The sequence below is a fragment of the Mastigoproctus giganteus genome, chromosome 11 (assembly GCF_048544385.1).
Source record: "Mastigoproctus giganteus isolate SK-2022 chromosome 11, ASM4854438v1, whole genome shotgun sequence".
NCBI lineage: Eukaryota > Metazoa > Arthropoda > Arachnida > Uropygi > Thelyphonidae > Mastigoproctus > Mastigoproctus giganteus.
This window is the reverse complement of record NC_143585.1, coordinates 141,613,608-141,636,024: the sequence shown is the minus strand read 5'-3', so window position 1 is coordinate 141,636,024 and position 22,417 is coordinate 141,613,608. Positions and strand designations below refer to the sequence as shown.

General features: G+C 38.9%; 1 protein-coding gene across 1 annotated transcript in view; it reads right to left on the bottom strand.

Annotated features, from left to right (window-relative positions):
- LOC150078480 (mutS protein homolog 5-like) overlaps positions 1 to 22,417 on the bottom strand; it is a 109,542-nt gene that overhangs the window by 31,478 nt on the left and 55,647 nt on the right. The window contains exon 5 of the mRNA XM_090384581.1: positions 9,723 to 9,768. Coding sequence (XP_090240707.1) covers positions 9,723 to 9,768 — 46 coding nt within the window. The remainder of the gene's footprint in view (positions 1 to 9,722; positions 9,769 to 22,417) is intronic.

Genomic DNA, 22,417 nt, shown 5'->3' with positions numbered 1-22,417 from the left:
GCAGGCCTGCAATTTTAAGAAACAGTAGTGAAGAAACTGTTTTTGTCATCAACAAAGCTCCGGTTGGGCTGGCAATCAGATTCATTTATGAAAATCCTCATTAACATTCACTCGATGAAAATGGTATTGTACTCAGAGCGTCCATCAAATGCTTCAATTCTTCCGAAAATATCTTTTCAATTAGGTATTCCTGAAATCCACGAATTGTGTCTCTTTTATTTAACTGTGACAATTTCCTAAGTGACAATTTTCTAACTTTATTTTCACCAAATGCCAACAATTCATGTTTAGAAGGTTTAATACCTTCGTTGTCCTTGTTTTCCTTCTCTCGTCATCAGTATTGTCACTAGTTCTTAAATATGAATTTTTTCTTCTTATTTATTTATTTTTTTTTTGAACTGTCCAAAATGTTAGTGTCATTCATATATTCAGGAACTGTGATCATGTAAATAGAGATAGGGAAAATTTATGGAAAAATGTGGATAAGACACTTCCATGAAACAACAGATGGTTATTTGTTGGGGTAAAAGAAAATCACACTCTCCTAATTCTCAAACGGGATGCTTACAGTTGATTCACAACGGTGTCCAACCTACAGCCCACCAGAAAAGTGAACTAAAACAGCATTTTAAGTTTTGTTAATTATTAAAAAAATTTTCTCATTAAATGTTTTGTTCAGTAAATGTAATTGTGTATTGTACTTAATAAGATTTTCGAATATTTTCAATTTTACTTTTACATGCAAAATATGGAAAATATAACACGCTAAAGAAATCTAACTTTGAATTTTTTTTGAATATGGCCCCTGTATGGGAAAAGTTTGAACACCACTGCAGTAGAAGGAGGACCAGAGCCCATTGGGAATACCCCTTGATCTGCTCACTGTTGACCAGTGTGACTTTTCCATATGTGGGACAGGTTGTTTGTTGTTTGTTTGTTTGTTTGTTGTTTAGTTTTTAGGAGCATTAGCAACTAAGGCCATGTTGCTCCAGGATATGCGGTGGTCATTCCCTGACATTTCCGCATCCTCCGTATTTGGTGGTGACGGGCTCGAACCCCGGTCTAATCAAGAAGCGTGTGCTACGCACTGCTGCTCCTTCCCACCTGGCTACGGAGGCGCCTGTGGGACAGGTAGTCAGATAGGTTTTACCAGGTACCACTAAGTTGTAGAATGAAATCCCTTTCATCATCATCAGCCATTTTCAATCCTGATGATAAGAGAGCTAAAATCTCTTTAGCTCTCTTAATTTGTACAGCAGCACTAATTGCCTAAATTGCCTGAAGGCCAGAAATGTGAACAGTGCATATCGAGTTAATTCTCTCCTAATCCGTTTGCTATATGAAAATTTTCTTCGCTCAATGGAAAGTATTTTAAATGTAACTTTCAAGGGGAATTCAAAATAATTCACTATAAAAGGACTTCGTTAAACAGAGGTCCAACTGAGTAATTTAGAATTATAAAAAATGATTATACAGTTTTATACAGAAAATATCTTAACAACAGACAGTGAAAAATGCAAATTTAGTTAAATAATTTTAAGCTTACTTGAACAGTAGGTAAACATGTGAAAATAATTTATGGAATATTACAAATTTTGGAGTACACTGCATCCAAATGTCAACATCACTGTTAATAAAGGTGCCGGTACCCCGTACCGTTGTGTACTATCCCAAAAAAAGTAATATATGTGTATATATATATATATATAGATTGTGATAACTGATATAGAATAAAAGAATATTACATACAATAATAGAAAAATAGTGCTTGATAATTAATATTAATAACAGTGATAAATGCTTGAATCATTACTCACTGAAGATGAACAAATTATTCTAGTATATTCCGGATGTACAATGTTCTGCTCATCACATCATTCATATATAATATTTGGGAGGACTGCATGAAGCGCTCATAGCTTATGATTCAACTGGATCATCTGATGGATGTATTTGTCTTGTTTCAAGGAAATAAATGTTTAATATCATAACAGCTTCAAATTATTATTATTATTATTATTATTATTATTATTATTATTAGCTATATGGTGCAAGGAAGCCTGAGGCTTTTGCTGTACCAACCAAAAGAAAAAAATTCTGAGTTACCCAGAGAGAGAGAGAGAGAGAGAGAGAGAGAGAGAGAGAGAGAGAGAGAGAGAGAGAGAGAGAGAGAGTAGTAGTAGAAAGGAATCACCAAAAAAGAGAAGAATGATGATATCCAGCACAGGACCCTGGGTATGCCAAGCTTATACTCACCAGATGTGAGTCCCTGGGGTTAATGTTAGCATTAGCATTAGCAGAAGCATATGATGCAAGAAAGCAAGCTTATATAGAATCAGCCAAAAAAAAAAACTTTCCCATTTCACCCATCCATTCACTCCAAATGCTTGTCTAGTTTTGCCTTGAACTTATTTATGTTTTCAACCTCCACTATGACAGATGGAAGTTTGTTCCATCTATAAACCGCTCGCTGGCTAAAGGCAAATTTCCGCATATCTATTCTACAATTGTCTTTCCTCAATTTGAATTTATGCCCCCTCAGGTGAGTAATTTGAGCAGGAGGAAGAATCTCATCAGTAGTGAGCTTGCTCAAACCATTCAAGGCCTTATACACCTGAATTAGATCACCTCACAGGTGCCTAGTCTCCAGATGCTGAAATTTCAGAACTTTCTTGGTAACAGCAGCCCTTTGTTCCACTCACCTATCTCGTTTCCCTTCTCTGTACTCATTCCAGCAGCTCTTCATTCTTCCTAAAATGAGGCCTTCATACCTGTATGCAGTATTCAAGGTGTGGCCTGACCATTGCTTTATACAAGGGGACAATCAACCCCCTATCCCTGCTAGCAAAATTGCTGTATATCATTAACAAGAAACTATGAGCTACTCTTGCAGCCTGTCTGCACTGCTCAAAAAACTTCATATCTGACTGAACAATTACCCCCAGGTCCTTTTCATTCTCTACTACCCTGAGTGTAGTACCACACAATTGGTACGTTACCAGATTTCATCCACCCAGGTGCTAGTATGTTTAATGACATACAAGCTATTATACCTTTTTCAATACTAGTAAAAACAAGCATAATAACTTCAAAGTACTGAGTGTGCTGGGGTATCGAGTGTATTAATGGATGCTGCTTTTATCATAGTCAATGAACACGGCACGGTACTTTGAAAATTATTAAAATTGCCTCTGCATTAGCATTAGCATTAGTAGAGGCATAGGATGCAAGAAAGCAAGCTTATGCAGCATCAGCCAAAAAAAAAAACTTCACCCCTCCGTTGTTCGAAATACCTATCCAGCTGAGCCTTAAATTTATTTAGGCTATCAACTTCCACAACAAGGGATGGAAGTCTGTTCCACCAACCAACTACCCGCTGGCTAAAGGCAAATTTCTGCACATCTATCCTACATCTGTCTTTCCTCAATTTGAATTTATGCCCTCTCAGGTGATTATTCTGAGCAAGAGGCAGTATTCCCATCAGCATTGAGCATGCTCAAACCATTCAAGGCTTTGTACACCTCTATCAGATCACCTCGCCGGTGCCTAGTCTCCAGACACTGTAATTTGCAAAACTTAAGCCTTTCTTCGTAAGAGCAACCCTTCGTTCTGTTCACTAACCTTGTGGCCCTTCTCTGTACTCGTTCCAGCAGCTCTACATCCTTCTCGAAATGAGGCCTCCAGACCTGTATACAGTACTCAAGGTGCGGCCTTACCATTCCCTTATACAAGGGAATAATCACCTCCCTATGCCTGCTAGAAAAATTCCTGTATATCATTGATAAGATGTCATGAGCTACTCTTGCAGCCCGTCTGCACTGCTCAGAGAACTTCATATCTGCCTGCACAATTACCCCCATGTCCTTTTCATTCTCTACCACTATCAGTGTAGTACCACAGAGTTGACACGTTGCTCTGGGGTTGCTGTTTCCCATATGTAGTACTTTACATTTGTCAATGTTAAACTTCATTTGCCACCTCTCAGCCCATCTGCTCAACCTTTCCAGATCCTATTGCAGCAGCATAGCGTCAGTAGCGTCCTTAACAACCTTGCCAACCTTTGTATCGTCTGCAAACTTGGACATTAAGCTTGATATACCATCATAAATATTATTTATAAATACAGAAAACAACAATGGACCCAACACTGACCCTTGAGGGACTCCACTAATAACATTAGTCCACGATGAGCAGTGTCCATTAATTACCACTCTCTGTCTTCTGCCACTCAACCATCCCTTTATCCATAGCAACAATTTGCCACCAATGCCACACTGCTCTAATTTGTGCAGCAGTCTTCCATGTGCAACAATATCAAAAGCCTTTCTAAGATTCAAATATATAATATCAAAGTTATTCCCTGCATCCAATTCTTTTGTGACTATATCATAGTATCCAATCAAATTGGTCAGGCAAGACCTTCCCTTAACAAAACCATGCTGTGTCTGAGCTATAACTGAATTCTTGTCAAGATGATCCTGCAGTGCTTCTTTAACCAGTGCTTCCATTAATTTTCCTGGAACAGAAATTAAACTCACAGGTCTATAATTACTTGTGTCAGCCTTTGATCCTCCTTTGTGAATTGGAGTTACATTTGCACATCTCCAGTCTGTGGGTACCTTCCCTGAGTCCAAGGAAGCTCTCATAATTATGGCTAACGGATTGCTTACTTCCTTTGCTGCCTCCTTTAATATAACTGGATAGATCCCATCCACCCCAGGTGCCTTTCTTGTATTTATATTCAACAATTTCTCCTCCACTTTACTTTCAATTATTACAAGATCATCTAGTTCACTGCCAGTATTTACTTCATCTATGACATTCCCCTTCCTGAATAACTCCTCATGTGTGAATGTAGATGCAAAATATTGATTTAGTTTGTTAGCTACCTGAGCAGGATCAAGAACAGTTGAACCTTCGATATCAAGGGTCTCTGGCTACATAACCTCTTCTGACTAAACATCTGCTTAGAGCGGGAAGATATCACCTGCTTACCCTAGCTCCCATGTTAAGATCTTCCTGTGTACTCTGGTTTTTCCTGAGTGGGATCAACCTCTTGCACCTCCTGATGCTCACTTGGGGACAAAGTGATATTATCTCGACTTGAATGTGATCCTTGAATTTCCAACTGGAAAAAAGCTCTTGATCTAAGGCCAGTATAACTTTATTTTTTTGTTGCTGTTATTTGTTTTTTTTTTTAGGAGCATTAGCAACTAAGGCCATATTGCTCCAGGGATATGCGGTGGTCATTCCCTCACCTTTCCGCATCCTCCATATTTTGTGGTCACGGGCTCGAACCCCGGTCTAATCAAGAAGCATGTGCTATGCACTGCTGCTCCTGCAGTATAACTGCTCACACCTGGGGTGGGATTATCTTCTGATGACCCTGAACTTGTGTTGAGGGCAGGATAATGCCAATTTCAATTCTCTTTTAGGGATAATGCCAATTTCAATTCTCCTTTTCATTTAAAGACTATGATTCATTCCACACTACTCCAATGATTCAGTGCACTTTTTATAGTCTCTTTGTATCCAGCAATATGTAAATGTTGGTTGTTATTTTTATTGTACAATTTTAATAATTTTATGTCATTATCCGCAAAAGAAGAAATCAGAAGTAACCAGTTCCAAAATGCTAGTTATCTAAATTATGATTCTATAATGCAAAATGGTGTGTTTATTTTAAAAAGGTAATCCTTCCTGCATTAATAGCTATTCTCTTCAGCTTCTTCATTCTGGACAAATAATTGTCAACTGATGATTGATTAATTAAACTGTGAATTACTATAAAAAAATCCAATCTAATCTTGTATGTTTCTTGATTAATCCTTATCTGAGTTCACCAGTGTTTTTAAAGCACATTAGCATTAGCATTAGTAGAGGCATATGATGCAAGAAAGCAAGCTTATACAGCATCAGCCAAAAAAAAAAAAAAAAAAAAAAAAAAACGGTCCCATTTCACCCATCCATTTGCTCCAAATGTTTGTCTAGTTCTGCCTTGAATTTATTTAAGCTGTCCACTTCTACAACAATAGATGGAACTTTGTTCCAGAAATCAACCACCCGCTGGCTAAAGGCAAATCTGTATATCTATTCTACAATTGTCTTTCCTCAATTTGAATTTATGTCCCCTCAGGCAGTTAATCTGGGCAAGAGGAAGAATCCCATTAGCATTGAGCTTGCTCAAACTATTCAAGGCCTTATACACCTCAATCAGATAAACACAGATGAGCCAAAACATTATGACCACCTACCTAATATGATGTTGGTCCTCTACATGCAGCCAAAACAGCTCATACCTGGTGAGGCATGGATGCTACAAGATTTCTAAATGTGTCTTGTGGTATCTGGTACCAACATGTAACCAGCAGATCCTTTAACTCCTGTAAGGTCCATGGTTGAGATGCCGCATATCGAAGTTGCTGTTCCAACACAAACCACAGAAGCTGGATGGGATTGATGTCTGGGGAATTTGGAGGCCAGGGCAATACCTGGAAGTCTTCCTCATGTTCTGCGAACCAGTCTCGAACAATCCAGGTAGTGAGGCATGGTGCATTACCTGCTGAAAGACAGCACCGCCAGAGGGAAAGACCATTGCCATGAAAGGGTGTACCTGGTCAGCAATGATGTTTAGGTAGGTAGTAAACATCAGAGTGCCCAGCACATGGATGACTGGACCCAGGGTATCCCAGCAGAACATCGCCCAAAAGCATGAAGCCGTCACCACCGGCTTGTTTTTGTCCAACAGTGCATCCAGAAATGATCACTTCCCCAGGTAAATGATGACACATACTCGGCTATCCACATGATGCAACAGGAAATGTGATTCATTGGACCAGATGACCTTCTTCCAATCACTCAAGATCCAGTTTCGATGCTCAAGTGCCCATTGTAGGCACTGTCGGCGGTGAATCGTGGTTAGCATGGGCACTCAGAGCAGCCTGTGGCTACACAGCCCCATTTTCAGCAGGGTTCGATGTACTGTGTATGTTGTGACACATTACCCCAGCATTTCAATTACTGGCTAGTTGCACCACAGTCACCTTTCTGTTGCCATGTACCATCTGGGAGAGCCTTTGCTCACCTCGAGCATTGATGAGCTATGGTCGTTCAATACCTCGCGGGCGATTTGTGGGTTTCCGCCTCCTCGGACCGCTTTCGGTAGGTACTAACCACGGCTGACTGTGAGCACCCTACCAGCCATGCTGTTTCAGATATGCTCTGACCCAGTCGTCTGGCCATTACAATTTGGCCTTTGTCAAACTCGCTTAAGTCCTCTGCTTTCCCATCTGAAGAACAAGAGTAACACTGATTAACGGAGCTCAGTATCAGGTGTTTTTTATACCATGTCCTGACCAATGCACGTGCCGTAGTTCACCTGCAGCTGCTTCGATCTGCATAACGACTCACTGGTCATAATGTTTTGGCTCATCGGTGTATGTATATAATGTCTGCCAGTCCTCATGTAATAACTTGATCCCCAATGGAAGGATTTTCATGAAATTATATTTCATTATATTTTTCATGAAATTATATTTCATTTATATTTCACACTTTTAGAATGATTTGTCGTGCTTTTCCAAATTTCATTAAAATTAAATCAACAGAAAACTGGAAATTATTATTTCTTTGTCCATCTGTCCACATGTAAACTCCTAGTAAACTCCTAGTCCACATGTAAACACCATAATTTTACATTTCACTCTAACTGTTAGAATAATTTTTTAAGCTTTCTTAAACTTCATTAACATCAGACCAAGCAACTATTATTTATTTTATTCACACACATCATATAGGCTATCCATATACAATATATTGTAGATGAACACAAAAACGCAGATTCACAAAAATGAAACGTTTGCAGTTTGTGCATAAAATTTATTGCTTTCTTGTTTGTGTTTTTTTTTAATTAAAAACTGTTCACATTTTGGTGCTACCTTTATTTTAAATCTATTATGAATATAACTGTGAAAAATCCATTTTTTAGGGTCTGTAGTGTAATGAAGGACCCTTATAATGTCACTCGGTTGTCTGTGTGTCATTCCGTCTGTCTGTCACAGCATTGTATCTCTGGAACCACTCAACCTACTGACTTGAAATTTTGCGTGGATTTGTACAGCATGCGGGCCAACATAACACCATATTGATCGTTGCTGACAAAAATTTGTCTGAGAAATGGGAGGGGGTAAAATGTGGGGGGACAAAAATGTTGACAACCTATAGTTATTATACACCATTGGAAAGAGCTCAATGAGTAGGTTTAAAATATAATGAATAGGTTTAAAATATAATTATAAAATATGTTTAAAATTAAAAATGGCACCACCAGACAGGAAAATGTGAGTAATTTTCAATTCCCCTCTATTTCTGTCGCTAATGGAGCTAAAAATTTAAAATCACATTAGCTATGCATTATTGGATGCTTATCAAGGGAAAACTATTCCGGTTGAAATCTATAACTTACTTTTTGTGTTAAAGTTAAAAAAACAATTTTTTATTGCACTTTGATAGTGCACTTCTTTGTACTAAGTAACTCTCCTTTTCGTGACAAAAAGGTTGCTAAACAGTTAGTTAATAATTCTATAAAGGTCATTTATAAATTTTGCAACGAGAAGTATTTTTTAACAATTTTCAAAGCTGGAGTTGTCCCGGCAAAGAGGTATTCACAGAGCCAGTGTTGAGGCGGTGGTGGTGGGGAGGTGCCTGCATGGAGTCTTGCACAGCCCTCACCTGCCAGTCACTTCTCCCCCAAGACTTTAATCGCTTCTCCAGGAAGTCAGAGCCACTTCTCCCACCCTTGTCATTCACAACAACTGGAAAGACTCAAACAGACAACATTTTCGTTAGTTCTTCAGTTTTAGGCCAAGCAGCGGTACCATAAAGCTCTCTATTTGAGATACAACATTAACGACCATTCGTGACTACAGACCCTTCATCCTGGGTGCCCAGCACTCAGTAGTTGACCGATTTATTTTTATATTAAAAACATATTTTTCATTATTTTTTTAAAATAAAACCCCTTCTGCAGCATTGCAGACATACACCTTATAACTAACTTATCTGAGAGTTTTGAATATTATCGCCTCCTATTATCTTGACTGACAGAAAGCAAAATACAAAAAAAAAAAAAAAAAAAAACTGCATGCTTCACAGTTGAACATCAGCTAGGCTCTTCAATGACATGAAACCAAATATTGCGACGACTGGATGCACTGCAATAAAAACATAAAACCAGTACACCTTTATAATTTGATGCAAGAGATGCCACTAGTTTTAAATTTTTGTTTTTCAGCATGTGCATGTAATTATTGTGCAAGTCTTCACTTAACCCTGCATTTTTCCTGTTTGGTTGATAACTAATAGAGAATGTTTGGAATTTTCAAAAGAGAAATCAAAGAAACTACTTCTGTTGAAAGTTACTGGGAGTTATAGTTGTGTGGACCAAGTATATGAAGAGCCTGAAATCACTAAAGTCATGTGAAATTTTAAAGACCAATGTGTGTCTGACTCAGGGTTAAAATATAATTTCTTTATCAATGAAACAAATTATAATTAATATAGAAAAAAAAGTAAGAATATCTTTTCTTAAAAAAAAGTGATGCAGAATTATTTTTAATACAATAATGAATTAATGAAGAAAACTGTTATCAAGCACATTTTTTTTCATTATGTATAAAAAATAACTGTGAAGGGGAAAGCCATGAAAAACTATATTAGCTTACCTATTGTGCTTGCACTTTTGTAATATGCAACATCATTTGATATAAACTAAAGAAAAAGATAATTACTTATATTGGGAGAGATCAATTATTTTTAATCTGTTTATAATTTACAATACACTTGATTATTATAATTTTAAAAATAACAATCATATAAGCAGAACTCACATAACATCCTATTGCAGAACATTTTACATAAGCATTTCACAGAAAGTTAGTTATTTTTCCTATGTTTATGCATACTTCATATTATCACCAACACCAACCAAATATATCCCAATAAATTCCCCATCTTACTTTTACCTCCCTTCACTTCCACTGTTTGGCAGAGCAAACTGCAAAATGGAAACAGCAGAAACATTATGTATCTTTATAACAGTTTCTACTTTTTTGTTATATTCTACTGATTTCATCAATTTTATCCATAAAATCAGGGGTAGAAATGTGAAGAGATAAGTGGAGATATGTCATACCCCTAATTTCAAAGATAAAAAAAAAATAAAAAAAAAGGAAAATAATATGTGCTCCAATAAGTAAACGATAAGTGATTAGTAATAACTGATAGTTTCAAAATCTCATTGACATCAGTATATAAAATTATCCATCCAGCCAGAAAAAGGAGAGTGACAAAGAAATGTATTTGTCATATATTAAGAATCTTCAAGTAAAGGAACCAACAGGCGGTAGTGATCATTGTGTATTGATGAGCGATTTACTCAAATAAATAATTACAAAGTAATTATTATTAGCATTAGCATTAGCATTAGTAGAGGCATATGATGCAAGAAAGCAAGCTTATTCAGCATCAGCCAAAAAAAAAAAAAAAAAACACACCACTCCCATTTCACCCCTCCGTTCGCTCGAAATACCTGTCCAGTTGAGCCTTAAATTTGTTTAGGCTATCAACTTCAACAACAAGTGATGGAAGTCGGTTCCACCAACCAACCACCCGCTGGCCAAAGGCAAATTTCCGCACATCTATCCGACATCCGTCCTTCCTCAATTTGAATTTATGCCCTCTGAGCTGATTATTCTGAGCAAGATGAAGAATCCCATTGGCATTGAGCATGCTCAAACCATTCAAAGCCTTATACACCTCTATCAGATCACCTCGCCAGTGCCTAGTCTCCAGACTCTGTAATTTGCAAAACTTAAGCCTTTCTTCGTAAGAGCAACCCTTTGTTCCATTCACTAATCTTGTTGCCCTTCTCTGTACCCGTTCCAGCAGCTCTACATCCTTCTTGAAATGAGGCCTCCAGACCTGTATACAGTACTCAAGATGTGGCCTAACCATTGCCTTATACAAGGGAATAATCACCTCCTTATCCCTGCTAGAAAAATTCCTGTATATCATTGACAAGACACCATGAGCTACTCTTGCAGCTCGTCTGCACTGCTCAGAGAACTTCATATCTGCCTGCACAATTACTCCCTTGTCCTTTTCATTCTCCACCACTGTCAGTGTAGTACCGCAGAGTTGATACGTTGCTCTGGGGTTACTGTTTCCCATATGTAGTACTTTACATTTGTCAATGTTAAACTTCATTTGAAATGTATTTGTCATATACATATACGTCTTCAAGTAAAGGAACCAACAGGTGGTAGTGATCATTGTGTATTGATGAGCGATTTACTCAAATAAATAATTACAAAGTAATTATTATGAATAGATGTACATCTATTCTACAACTGTCTTTCCTCAATTTGAAACTGTGCCCCCCCAGGTTCTTAATCTGAGCAAGACGAAGAATCCGATCAGCATTCAGCTTGCTCAACCCATTCAAGGCCTTATACACCTCAATCAGATCATCTTGCAGGTGCTTACTCTCCAGGTGCTGCAATTTGCAGCACCTTAAGCCTTTCTTGGTAAGAGCACCCCTTTGTTTCCCTCACCAATCTTGTTGCCCTTCTTTCTACTTGTTCTAGCAACTCCACATCTTTCCTAAAATGAGGCCTCCAGACCTGACACAGTACTCAAAGAGTGGCCTGACCATTGCCTTGCATAATGGGATAATCACCTCCCTATCCCTGCTAGCAAAATTCCTATATATCATTGACAAGACTCCATGACCTGCCCTGGCAGCTCATCTGCACTGCTCAGTGAACCCTTATATTTGACTGCACAATTATCCCCAGGTCTTTTTCACTTTTCACTTCCCTGAGTGTAGTACCACATAGTTGGTACGTTTCTCTTCAGTTATTGCTACCCATATGCAGTACTTTGCATTTGTTAATGTTAAACTTGTTAATGTTGCCACTTCTCAGCCCCATTTTCCCAACATCTAGATCCAGTTGGAGTAGCATACTGTTTTTACTATCGTTAACAACCCTGCCAACCTTTGTATCATCTTAAAATTTGAACATTAGACCTGATATACCTTCATCAAAATCACTGATAAATATACAAAACAACAATGGGCCCAGCACCGAACCCTGGGGGATTCCACTAATAACATTAGTCCACGTAGAGCAGTGTCCATTTATTACCACACTCTATCATCTCCCACTCAACCATCCCTTTATCCATTGTACCAACTTACCCTTAATGCCATACCTCTCCAATTTGTACAGCAGTCTTCGATGTGCAACAGTATCAAAAGCTTTCCTGAAATCCAAGTATATGATAACAAAATTATTTTTGGCATTCAGTTTGTTTGTAACCACATCATAGTATCCAAATTGGTCGGACAAGACCTCCCTTTAACAAACCCATGATGTGTCTTAACTATTACTGCCATCTTGTCTAGATGATCCTGCAAAGCTTCTTTAACCAGTGATTCCATTATTTTCCCCAGAACACAAGTTAAACTAACAGGTCTATTCTAGTCACCTTTTGAACCCCCTTTGTGAATTGGTGATACATTTGCACACCTCCAGTCCAATGGGACCTCCTCTGAGTCTAAGGAAGCTCTCATAATTATGGCTAAGGCTTTGCTTACTTCCTCTGCTGCCTCCTTTAATATAACTGGATAGATCTCGTCCACCCCAGATGCCTTTTTTATGTTTAACTTCAACAATTTTTCCTCCACTTTGCTCTCAGTTATTACAAAATCACTTAGCTCCCTGTTAGAGTTTGATAAACTTCTGGCACTTCCCTCATTGAATAACTCCTCACGTGTGAATGTAGATGCAAAATACTCATTCAGTTTATCAGCTATGTGGTCCAATCCGATTCATCCCTTTCCTTCTAGAGTTTACATAAGTAAAGAACTCTTTGCTGTTTTTCTTTGCATCCTTTGCCAAAGATTTCTAGTAATCTGCCTTTACCTGCCTAACCTCCCTTGTGACTTGATTACAGACTAATTTATATCTGCCATAGGCTTCTGTGTCACCTGATACTTTATATGCATCCCATAAATTTTTCTTCTCTGCCACAAGCCTCATTAATTCATCTGACATCCATTTAGGTCTAAACCTTGAACACTATTTCTTAGTTGGAATGACAAGCCTAGTAGCCTCCAAAATTAAGTCCCTGAAGGCTTCCCATTTAGAATTCAACATTGGTAACATCATTAGTTGATCCCACTGTTCAGAATTTAAAAACTGTCTGAGACCCCTATAATCACCTTTATGAAAGCAAAAGCCCTAGAATTCAACATTGGTAACCTCATCAGTTGATCCCACTGTACAGAATTTAAAAACTGTCTGAGACCCGTATAATCACCTTTATGAAAGCAAAAGCCCTTCCCTTTAGCCTTGATGGTACTTACATCTTTAAGTAATTGTCATATCATTAAATTGTGATCACTGTCACCCAGTGGTTCCTTTATCTGCAAATTCTTAATGCATCAATAATCACTGCTGATAATCAGATCAAGAGTATTACTCCCTCCAGGTGCCTCGCAGGATGCCTTGATCTTTCATCCCCCCCTTCCCTTAACCTGTCTCCTACCAACTCTTCCACACAAACTCTTTCCCCCTCTGGGTAGGATCACTGCTGTATTCAGTCCCCCCCCTCATTACCTTGTCTATTGGCCTAAGTGAACAGCATTTAGAAATGCCAAATGTATTTACCATCCTTCTTGAGGGCTAAAACTCCTCATATAACTTATTCTTTCCTAACCCCATTCTTTTTGTGTTTCGCCACCCCCTTTTTTTTTTCTGCTTTGGCCAGCGCACCATTATGCCCAGGCAAGCAGAGGGCTTGCCCCACCCTGCCTGGGAAGAGCAAAATGACAAATGGCCTGCCTCCTCGTGGCAAGGGACAGGTACTGGGTAGCTGCTTCCTGGTAGCAAAGAGGATCAGTCATATAATATACGCACATCCCTCACTACACACATCAAGTGGCTCTAGCATTTTGTATCATCACAAGAAACATCATGCAGAGTTGAAGGAAATTTACAGTGCCCCTTTGACCATTAAATAATACACAAAATGTGCTTTCCATGCGCAGTGCACTTACCATATTGAAATTCCACATCCCTTATTGTCTGACCAGCACCATATTTATAATATCCCTACAATGTCTGCATTTGATGATTTCACCATGACTTCAAATTCATCAAATTTGTTTACTATATTCCTAATATTAGTGTACATGTAAATATTCATGCACCTGCATTTGTTCTAAGTAACTCCAAGATATTGCAATCCCCAACCATGCTTTTCAAGCTGCTCCATGTCACAACAGAAGCAGCACTAAGAACCATTTTTAACTCTGCTTATGGCTAACAGATATCTCCCCTGAAGATAGCAATTGCTATAAAAACTAATACAAAGGTATAATATTTTGAAAAAAGAAAGTACAGGTAACCCTCATATAACACGGTAGTTAGGTTCCTACAAAATCTCATGTAGTGCGAAATTGTGTTATACAGGACTAAGAACCAGTACAAAAAGGGGGGTGATGTTCCAAAAGCGAATAAAAACACATCTTTTTTTAACAACTATTGGAAACTTAATTTTTATTAAAAATAGTAATAACTGAACAACCCCTTACAAACTGTGACACATATATGTCAGATAATGTAGGTTCATTTAATTTTCTTCCTCTTCATTGCTGCTAAGCACAATCAAATGAGAACATTTTCTCTTTTGCAGAATATCTTCACCTTTCGAACTTTCTTCTGAGGCATCTAGATTTCATGTATCTTCTGCTCTATTTAAAAAATCAGTAATCTGGGATTGTTTGCTTTTGCTTGATAGATCTTTGTAATTCATGGTATGGAGCTAAGCATTTTTGAAGCGTCCTTTTTAACTGCCTTCCTTTCAGTCGAAGGATCTGCATTCAAAAAATAAGATTCTAATTGCTCGGACAAGTTTATGCCTTCCCTTATGCTTTTTAGTGTAAAATTTGGAACTTCAGAATTTTCAACTGCGCTATCATCCTCTGAATTGATTTGGTTTATCTCTGACGCCGTTTTCCCCAAATCTTCTTCGCCAGCTTCTTTTTCTCCCAGTAATTCTTGAACGTCTTCAGTAGTCATATCATCAAAAATTTCCCCTAATTTATAATTGGAATTTAATTTCCCATGATTTATAACTGGAATTTAATTTACAACAAAGAAATTATTCGAATACGGTTCTTAAGAACAAAGTTTAGTAATACATACCCAGAAAATTTTATAAACAATCAAATGAAATCCAAAATAACCTAACAAAAACCTTAAAAGTCATGAACTGCAAGCTTCAAAGTCACAATTTTTTATGGTCTCAAACAAGCATGAGTTCAATAGCATAGATTGAACTCATGCTTGTTTGTTGTTCAACTGTTGGGAAAACCTCCTAACACAGGGATTTCCCAACAAATTTTTTTTTGCAAAACAACTAGTGAGTCAATACTTTTACAGCATTACTTTTCTTTGTGGAGATAGACAAAAAAAGAATGGAAACGTTGAAAAATTACGTCCAACAGGGCTTTCTCCGCAAAAGCTCAAAAATACCATGTTATGAGAGGTTTGCTGCAATTCTCTAACCATTTTAGAGTGAAATCGTGTTACATAAGTACTGTGTTGCACAAAGATTGCAACAATTTATCAATCATGTTAGAGGGGAAACCATGTTGTAGAAGTACCGTGTTATACAGGGGTTGCCTGTAATTAACACTTTTTTTGTTCATTTACCTTCCTATAAATGGTGTTATGTAAATTTTAGTCATCTTATCAACCAGCATGGCATGTCCCTGATGTTTCATATAGTCAAATAGACATTTATTACAGTTGACATTGTAGCAACTTTTCACATTCAATATTAACTGTACAGCATAAATCTGAAAGACTGCCAAACTATGATTAGATTGAGCTAGGATATAGAAAGAAAATCTGGGGATGCAGTTTTCCAAGAAATTCAAGAGTCTTAGGCTGTAGGAACATTACAAAATGGAAATAAATTGTAATTAAAATGCAACTCGGTATATTGCTGTCCATGAAATGTTAAATTTTCTCTTTCCAAAATGAACATTCTTGTTTCCTAACAACATATGCAAATCACTAGAATATCGGGGTTTTACAGCCAATACAGAGGTACTGGCTCCAAGAGTTTTTTCCCCATTCTTCAATTAACCTCAGGGGCAATTGAAGGTGTGCCAAGCCCATTCTCACATTTGGTGAGAATGGGCTTGGCACACTCAGGGTCGGTCCTGAGCTGGATATCATTATTCTTTCTTGGTGATTCCCTTCTACTTCTGACTCTTGTTCTCTCTCTCTCTCTCTCTCTCTCTCTCTCTCTCTCTCAGGGTAACTCAGAAAATTTCTGTTGTGGCATAAGCCTCAGGCTTCCTTGCACCATATGACTAATAATTTTTTTTTTTTTTTTTGTCCTCGCCTTTTCCCATTATGTATATGAGGTCAGCATTTTTACAGTTTTGGCATGAAATTTTTACAGCCTTATGCCCTTCCTGACACCAACCCTCACCCTTCATCTGGGATTGGGATATGCAGTGGTCATTCCCTGACCTTTGGCATCCTCCATATTTGGTAGTCATGGGCTCGAATCCCAGTCTAATCAAGAAGCATGTGCTACGCACTGCTGCTCCTGCCCACCTGGCTACGGAGGCACCAACCATATGGCTAATAATAATAATGATAATAATAATATTATTATTATTATTATTATTATTATTATTATTATTATATGGGGAGTTCTGGGGAAATATCTGGAGCAGTGGATTAAGACATAACAGCAGAGCACCCTGGATAGAAGTAGAACGGAAGAAGGAAACAAAGGACATACAAGAGATGAGAGAGTGGAAGATTTGAGAAGTAAAACAGTCAATCAGGAACACCCACAACTGGCGAACCCCGGGAATTGATAACATCCACAACTACTGGTACAAGCAACAGGAAACTGGGTGAACATGAGAAAGCAGGAAACTGACCACCCAAGAAGAAGATGATCAAAGAGTTCTGGGGAAATATCTCGAGCAATGAAGTAAGACATAACAGCAGAGCACCCTGGATAGAAGTAGAACGGAAGAAAACGAAGGACATACAAGAGATGAGAGAATGGGAGATTCGAGAAAAAGAAGTAAAACAGCCAATCAGGAACACCCACAATTGACGAACCATGGGAATTGATAACATCCACAACTACTAGTACAAGAAGCTCACCTGCACATACAAGCACCTAGCAGAGCAGTTCACTTGAATGATAAGGCACCCGAAGACAATCCCGAAGTTTCTCACCGAACGAGTCACATATCTGAAGCCTAAAGATGAGGATACAAGAAACCCGGTGAAATACAGGCTAATCACTCCTAATGATGTACAAGATCCTGACCAGCTGCATAACTAAGAAGATATCAGACTACTTAGAGAGTCAGAACATAATGGCCAAACAGCAGAAAGGATGCAAGCGAAGGAGCAATTAACCATAGATGCCGCAGTTATGGAGCAAGCCTTCAAGAAGCACTGCAACCTATACACGGCCTACATCGATTACCACAAGGCCTCCGACTCCGTACCTCATAGCTGGCTAATAGAGACCCTGATGATCTACAAGGTCAATCCAATAGAGACAAACTTCCTAGGAGCAACAATGGCGAAATGGAGTACCACCATTAAGGTCGAGAACATCACAACCAGGCCAATCCCCATTAGAAGAGGAATCTTTCAGGGAGATGCTCTGAGCCCACTATGATTCCGTCTAGCACTTAACCTGCTATCCACCATGCTCAATGGCAGCAAAGTATGGATATAACCTCAAAGAACCTGTACACCCTCACCCATTTGATGTACACGGATGACATCACGCTCTATGTGGCAACCGAGAAGCAACTCCAGCAACTACTCCGGATCACCGAAGAATTCAGCAAGGACATCAGGATGGAATCTGGTCTAGAAAAATGCAAGACCCACACACTGCACCAGGGAAAATTAGTTGGCCGAAACTACCAGCTGTTGACTGGTAAAGAGATTGAAGCTATGACAGAAGGAGAAACCTACAAATACCTAGGGATGATGCAGGCTGAGCAGTTAGAACACAAGGAAATCAAGAAGTGCCTGACCGAAAAATATCATCAGAGACTCAGAAGCCTGCTGAAAGAAAAATTGAATGGAGGGAACACAGTTAAAGACATAAACACCTATCAGCTCCAGTACTAACATACACCTTCGGGGTCACAGGCTGGACTAACACTGAGCTAGAAGATATCATGCGAAAGACCCAACACCACCTGAAGTCAGCAGTGGAGAGAATAACAATACCTCAGAAAGAGGGACGAAGGGGCCTGATAGACCTGACAGAACTACAGTAAATAGCGATAGTTAACCTGATGTTGTTATTTGTTATTTGGTTTTTGTACTTTTTCTGACAGAATCTCAGTTATCGGTTGATTCAACTACTGCTCATCTCAGATGCCCAAATTATTCGCTGTATGATTCCTTTCGCCTCGATGGTGGTACTTGTGCATATGTCCGTTTCGATATTCCCTATCAGAGACTTGGCAATTTGGAATCTCCTCTCTTTGATATTCTCTGGCTTAAAATCTCTCTACCCCATTGTGTCAAATTCATCTGTTGTCTCTACCATTCTCCCAACTCCACTAATCACTTGGAGCTCTTTGACTTCCTCTCTTTGCAACTTGACTTTCTCCAGTCCAACTTTCCTAACAATGATGTAATTTTCCTTGGTGATTTTAATGTTCACAACTCCAGCTGGCTTCCATTTTCTAGTCACCGACCCAGCTAGTCGAGATGCTGATTCTAATGCAATTACTAATGACCTTGCACAGATTGTTCATTTACCTACAAGAATACCGAACAATCCTAATCATACAACCAATACGCTTGATCTTTTTCTCACAAACAACTCTTCTAAGTATGTGGTCGAAGTGAGAGGTCCTTTAGGCACTTCAGACCACAACTTGGTGATTGTTTCTTCTCCAATGGAGCCTTTATCTCATGGCTATTCCCAACCTTGTGTTGTTTTGCATTACAAGAATGCAAAATGGGATGACGTGCGAGACTTCTTTTCTTCTTTTCCTTGGTCGGATTACTGTTTCAAAACTTCTGATGTCAACGTTTGCTCAGATTGTGTCAGTGAAATTATTCTTGCAGGAATGGAATCCTTTATCCCACACTCCACTTTAAAATCTCGTCCTTTATCTAAACCTTGGTTTTCCAATAAATGTGCTAAGGCTGTTCAAGAGAAGAATGTTGCATATCGTAATTGGCTTGTTTCTAATTCTTCAGTTTCATTTTCTGCCTACACCAAAGCTCGCAACAATTGTAAAGCAGTTATTAATCAGTCTAAACAGTTGAGGAATCTTCAACAGTTGAGGAACCTGCAGATAAAGGAACCACTGGGTGGCAGTGATCACAGTGTGCTGAAGTGGGATTTACTCAAGGAGGTAACTACCATCAGAGGCAAAGGGAAGGGTTTTTGCTTTCGTAAAGGCGACTATGATGGTCTGAGACAGTATTTAAATTCTATACAGTGGGCCCAACTGATGATGTTACCAACAGCAAATTCAAAATGGGAAGCATTCAAGGAACTAATCTTGGAAGCTACCAGGCTTTACATACCAACCAAGAAATATTGTTCAAGGTTCAGGCCTAAATGGTTGTCAGATGAACTAATGAGACATATGGCAGAGAAGAAAAATGCATGAGATACATACAAATTAATGGGTGACATTGAAGCCTATGATAGATATAAGTTGGTCTGTAACCAAGTCACAAAGGAGATTAGGCAGGCAAAGGCAGATTATGAGAAATCCTTGGCAAAGGACGCAAAGAAAAACAGAAAAGAGTTCTTTACCTATTTAAACTCAAATTACAGAGCCTGGAGACTAGGCATCGGCGAGGTGATCTGATAGAGGTGTATAAGGCTTTGAATGGCTTGAGCATGCTCAATGCCGATGGGATTCTTCCTCTTGCTCAGAATAATCACCTGAGAGGGCATAAATTCAAATTGAGGAAGGACGGATGTCGGATAGATGTGCGGAAATTTGCCTTTAGCCAGCGGGCAGTTGGTTTGTGGAATAGACTCCCATCGCTTGTTGTTGAAGTTGATAGCCTAAATAAATTTAAGGCTCAGCTGGACAGGTATTTCGAACGAACGGAGGGGTGAAATGGGAGTAGTGGTTGGTTTTTTTTTTTTTTTTTTTTTGGCTGATGCTGAATAAGCTTGCTTTCTTGCATCATATGCCTCTACTAATGCTAATGCTAATGCTAAACTAGAGTTTGAAGAGGCTAAGAGTAGAAAACTTGCTTCTTGCCCTAATGGTAGTCGAGCATTCTGGTCTCTTGCCAAAGCTATTGGGCCGCAACTTTTGCCCATCTCTGCTCCCACCTCTGTCCAAACCAGATGGTTCTTTTGTCACTTCAGCCAAGGATAAAGCTGACCTGCTAGCATCCCATTTTTCTTTCAACTCATGCATTAACGATCTTGGTAAAACACCTCCCACCATTCCCAACACGCTCTGTTCAATGCCTCCTGTGGTCTTCCATCAAAAGGATATCACAAGGATTTTGATGAATCTTGATGCTAAGAAAGCTCCAGGTCCTGATGGTATTTCTCCACTTGTTCTCAAAACCTGTGCTCCTGAACTTACTCCTATTCTTTGCCACCTTTTTTCACTTTCTTATTCCAAAGGTGTTTTTCCTTCTGCTTGGAAATTTGCTCATATCCAGCCAGTTCCTAAAAAGGGTGACAAATCCCTCCCATCCAATTATTGTCCCATTGCAATCACTTCTACTCTTTCTAAAGTAATGGAGAAATCAATTAACCGCCAACTCTTAAACTACCTAGAAACCTTCCGTCTGATCAACAATCGCCAGTATGGATTCTGTCAGTGTCGATCCACTGGTGATATTCTGGCTTATGTTACCCATTTATGGACTAATTCGATGGAAATGTTCGGTGAAACACAAGTAGTTGCTCTTGACATCTCAAAGGCTTTTGATCGTGTTTGGCATAAAGGTCTTCTAAACAAGATTCCATCTTATGGTTTGCCAACTGTTTTTAGTAATTGGTTATCCAGTTTTCTCTCTGATCGCTCACTGAGGGTGATGGTAGATGGCTCTCTGTCTTCTAACTTCTCCACTAATGCTGGTGTCCCCCAAGGTTCAGTTATTTCCCCCACTCTTTTCCTCTTGTATATTAATGACCTTCTTCCATTGACTGGAAATCCTAGCCATAGTTTTGCTGATGATAGCACATTGCATTCCACTTTCCATTTTGAAAAACCTTTTTATGACAGATTGCCCTGCTCAATCAGTTTCAACTTCTTTAAAATCTGCTACCAATTCCTTAAATGCCGATCTTCAGGTAATTCACCAGTGGGGCAAAGACAACTTAGTTGATTTCAACCCTTCTAAAACTCAGTCTTGTCTTATATCTCGCAAAAAAGATTCTTCTGCTCCTATGCTTATCTTTAGTGCCACTCCGATTTCTAGGCAAAATGATATATCTCTTTTGGGGATTACCCTGACTTCTTATCTCTCTTGGCACAAGCACATTACAAATATTGCTTCCTCTGCATCTAAAAAACTTGGTTTTCTCTTTCGCTTTCGGCGTTACTTTTTTTCCAAACAGCTGCTCACTCTGTATAAATCACAAATTCGCCCTGCTGTGGAATATTGTTCCCACATCTGGGGTGGTGCCCCCAAAACCTCTCTCAGGCTTCCTGATTCCATTCAGAAGAGGGCAATTAGGTTAATTAATGATTTCTAACAGAGTCTCTCCACTCGCTTTCTCATAGACGCACTGTTTCTGCTGCATGCCTCTTCTACAGATACTTCCATGGGCACTGTTCTTCCGAATTGGCTTCTATAATTCCCACTGTCTCTTTCAAAACAGTCCGAACACGTGCCGCGACCAGCCAGCATCCATTTACTGTCCAACTTCCAACCCACAGAACCAACTTTTCATCTTCCTCATTTATTCATTCAACTGCCGTTTTCTGGAACAACCTTCCTTCATACGTATTTCCTGAAAATTACAATCTACAGAAGTTCAAGTCCAATATCAACAAATATCTTCTTTCGTCTTCTCAACCTCCAACCCAAGCACGGTACTAAGTACTATAGGTTCTAATACTTCTCGTGTTTGGGGTTCACATAAAAAAAAAAAATAAAAAATAAAAAAATACTCCATATTTGGTGGCTCATGGGATCGAACCCCGTTCTAATCAAAAAGCATGGATAGTTAACTTGAAGGATTACTTTGAGAACAACACAGCACCATTCCACCAGGCCATAAGGAAGATAGATGAAGTGGTATACCCCACTCAACCTAAGCGAGGAAACCCTTCCAG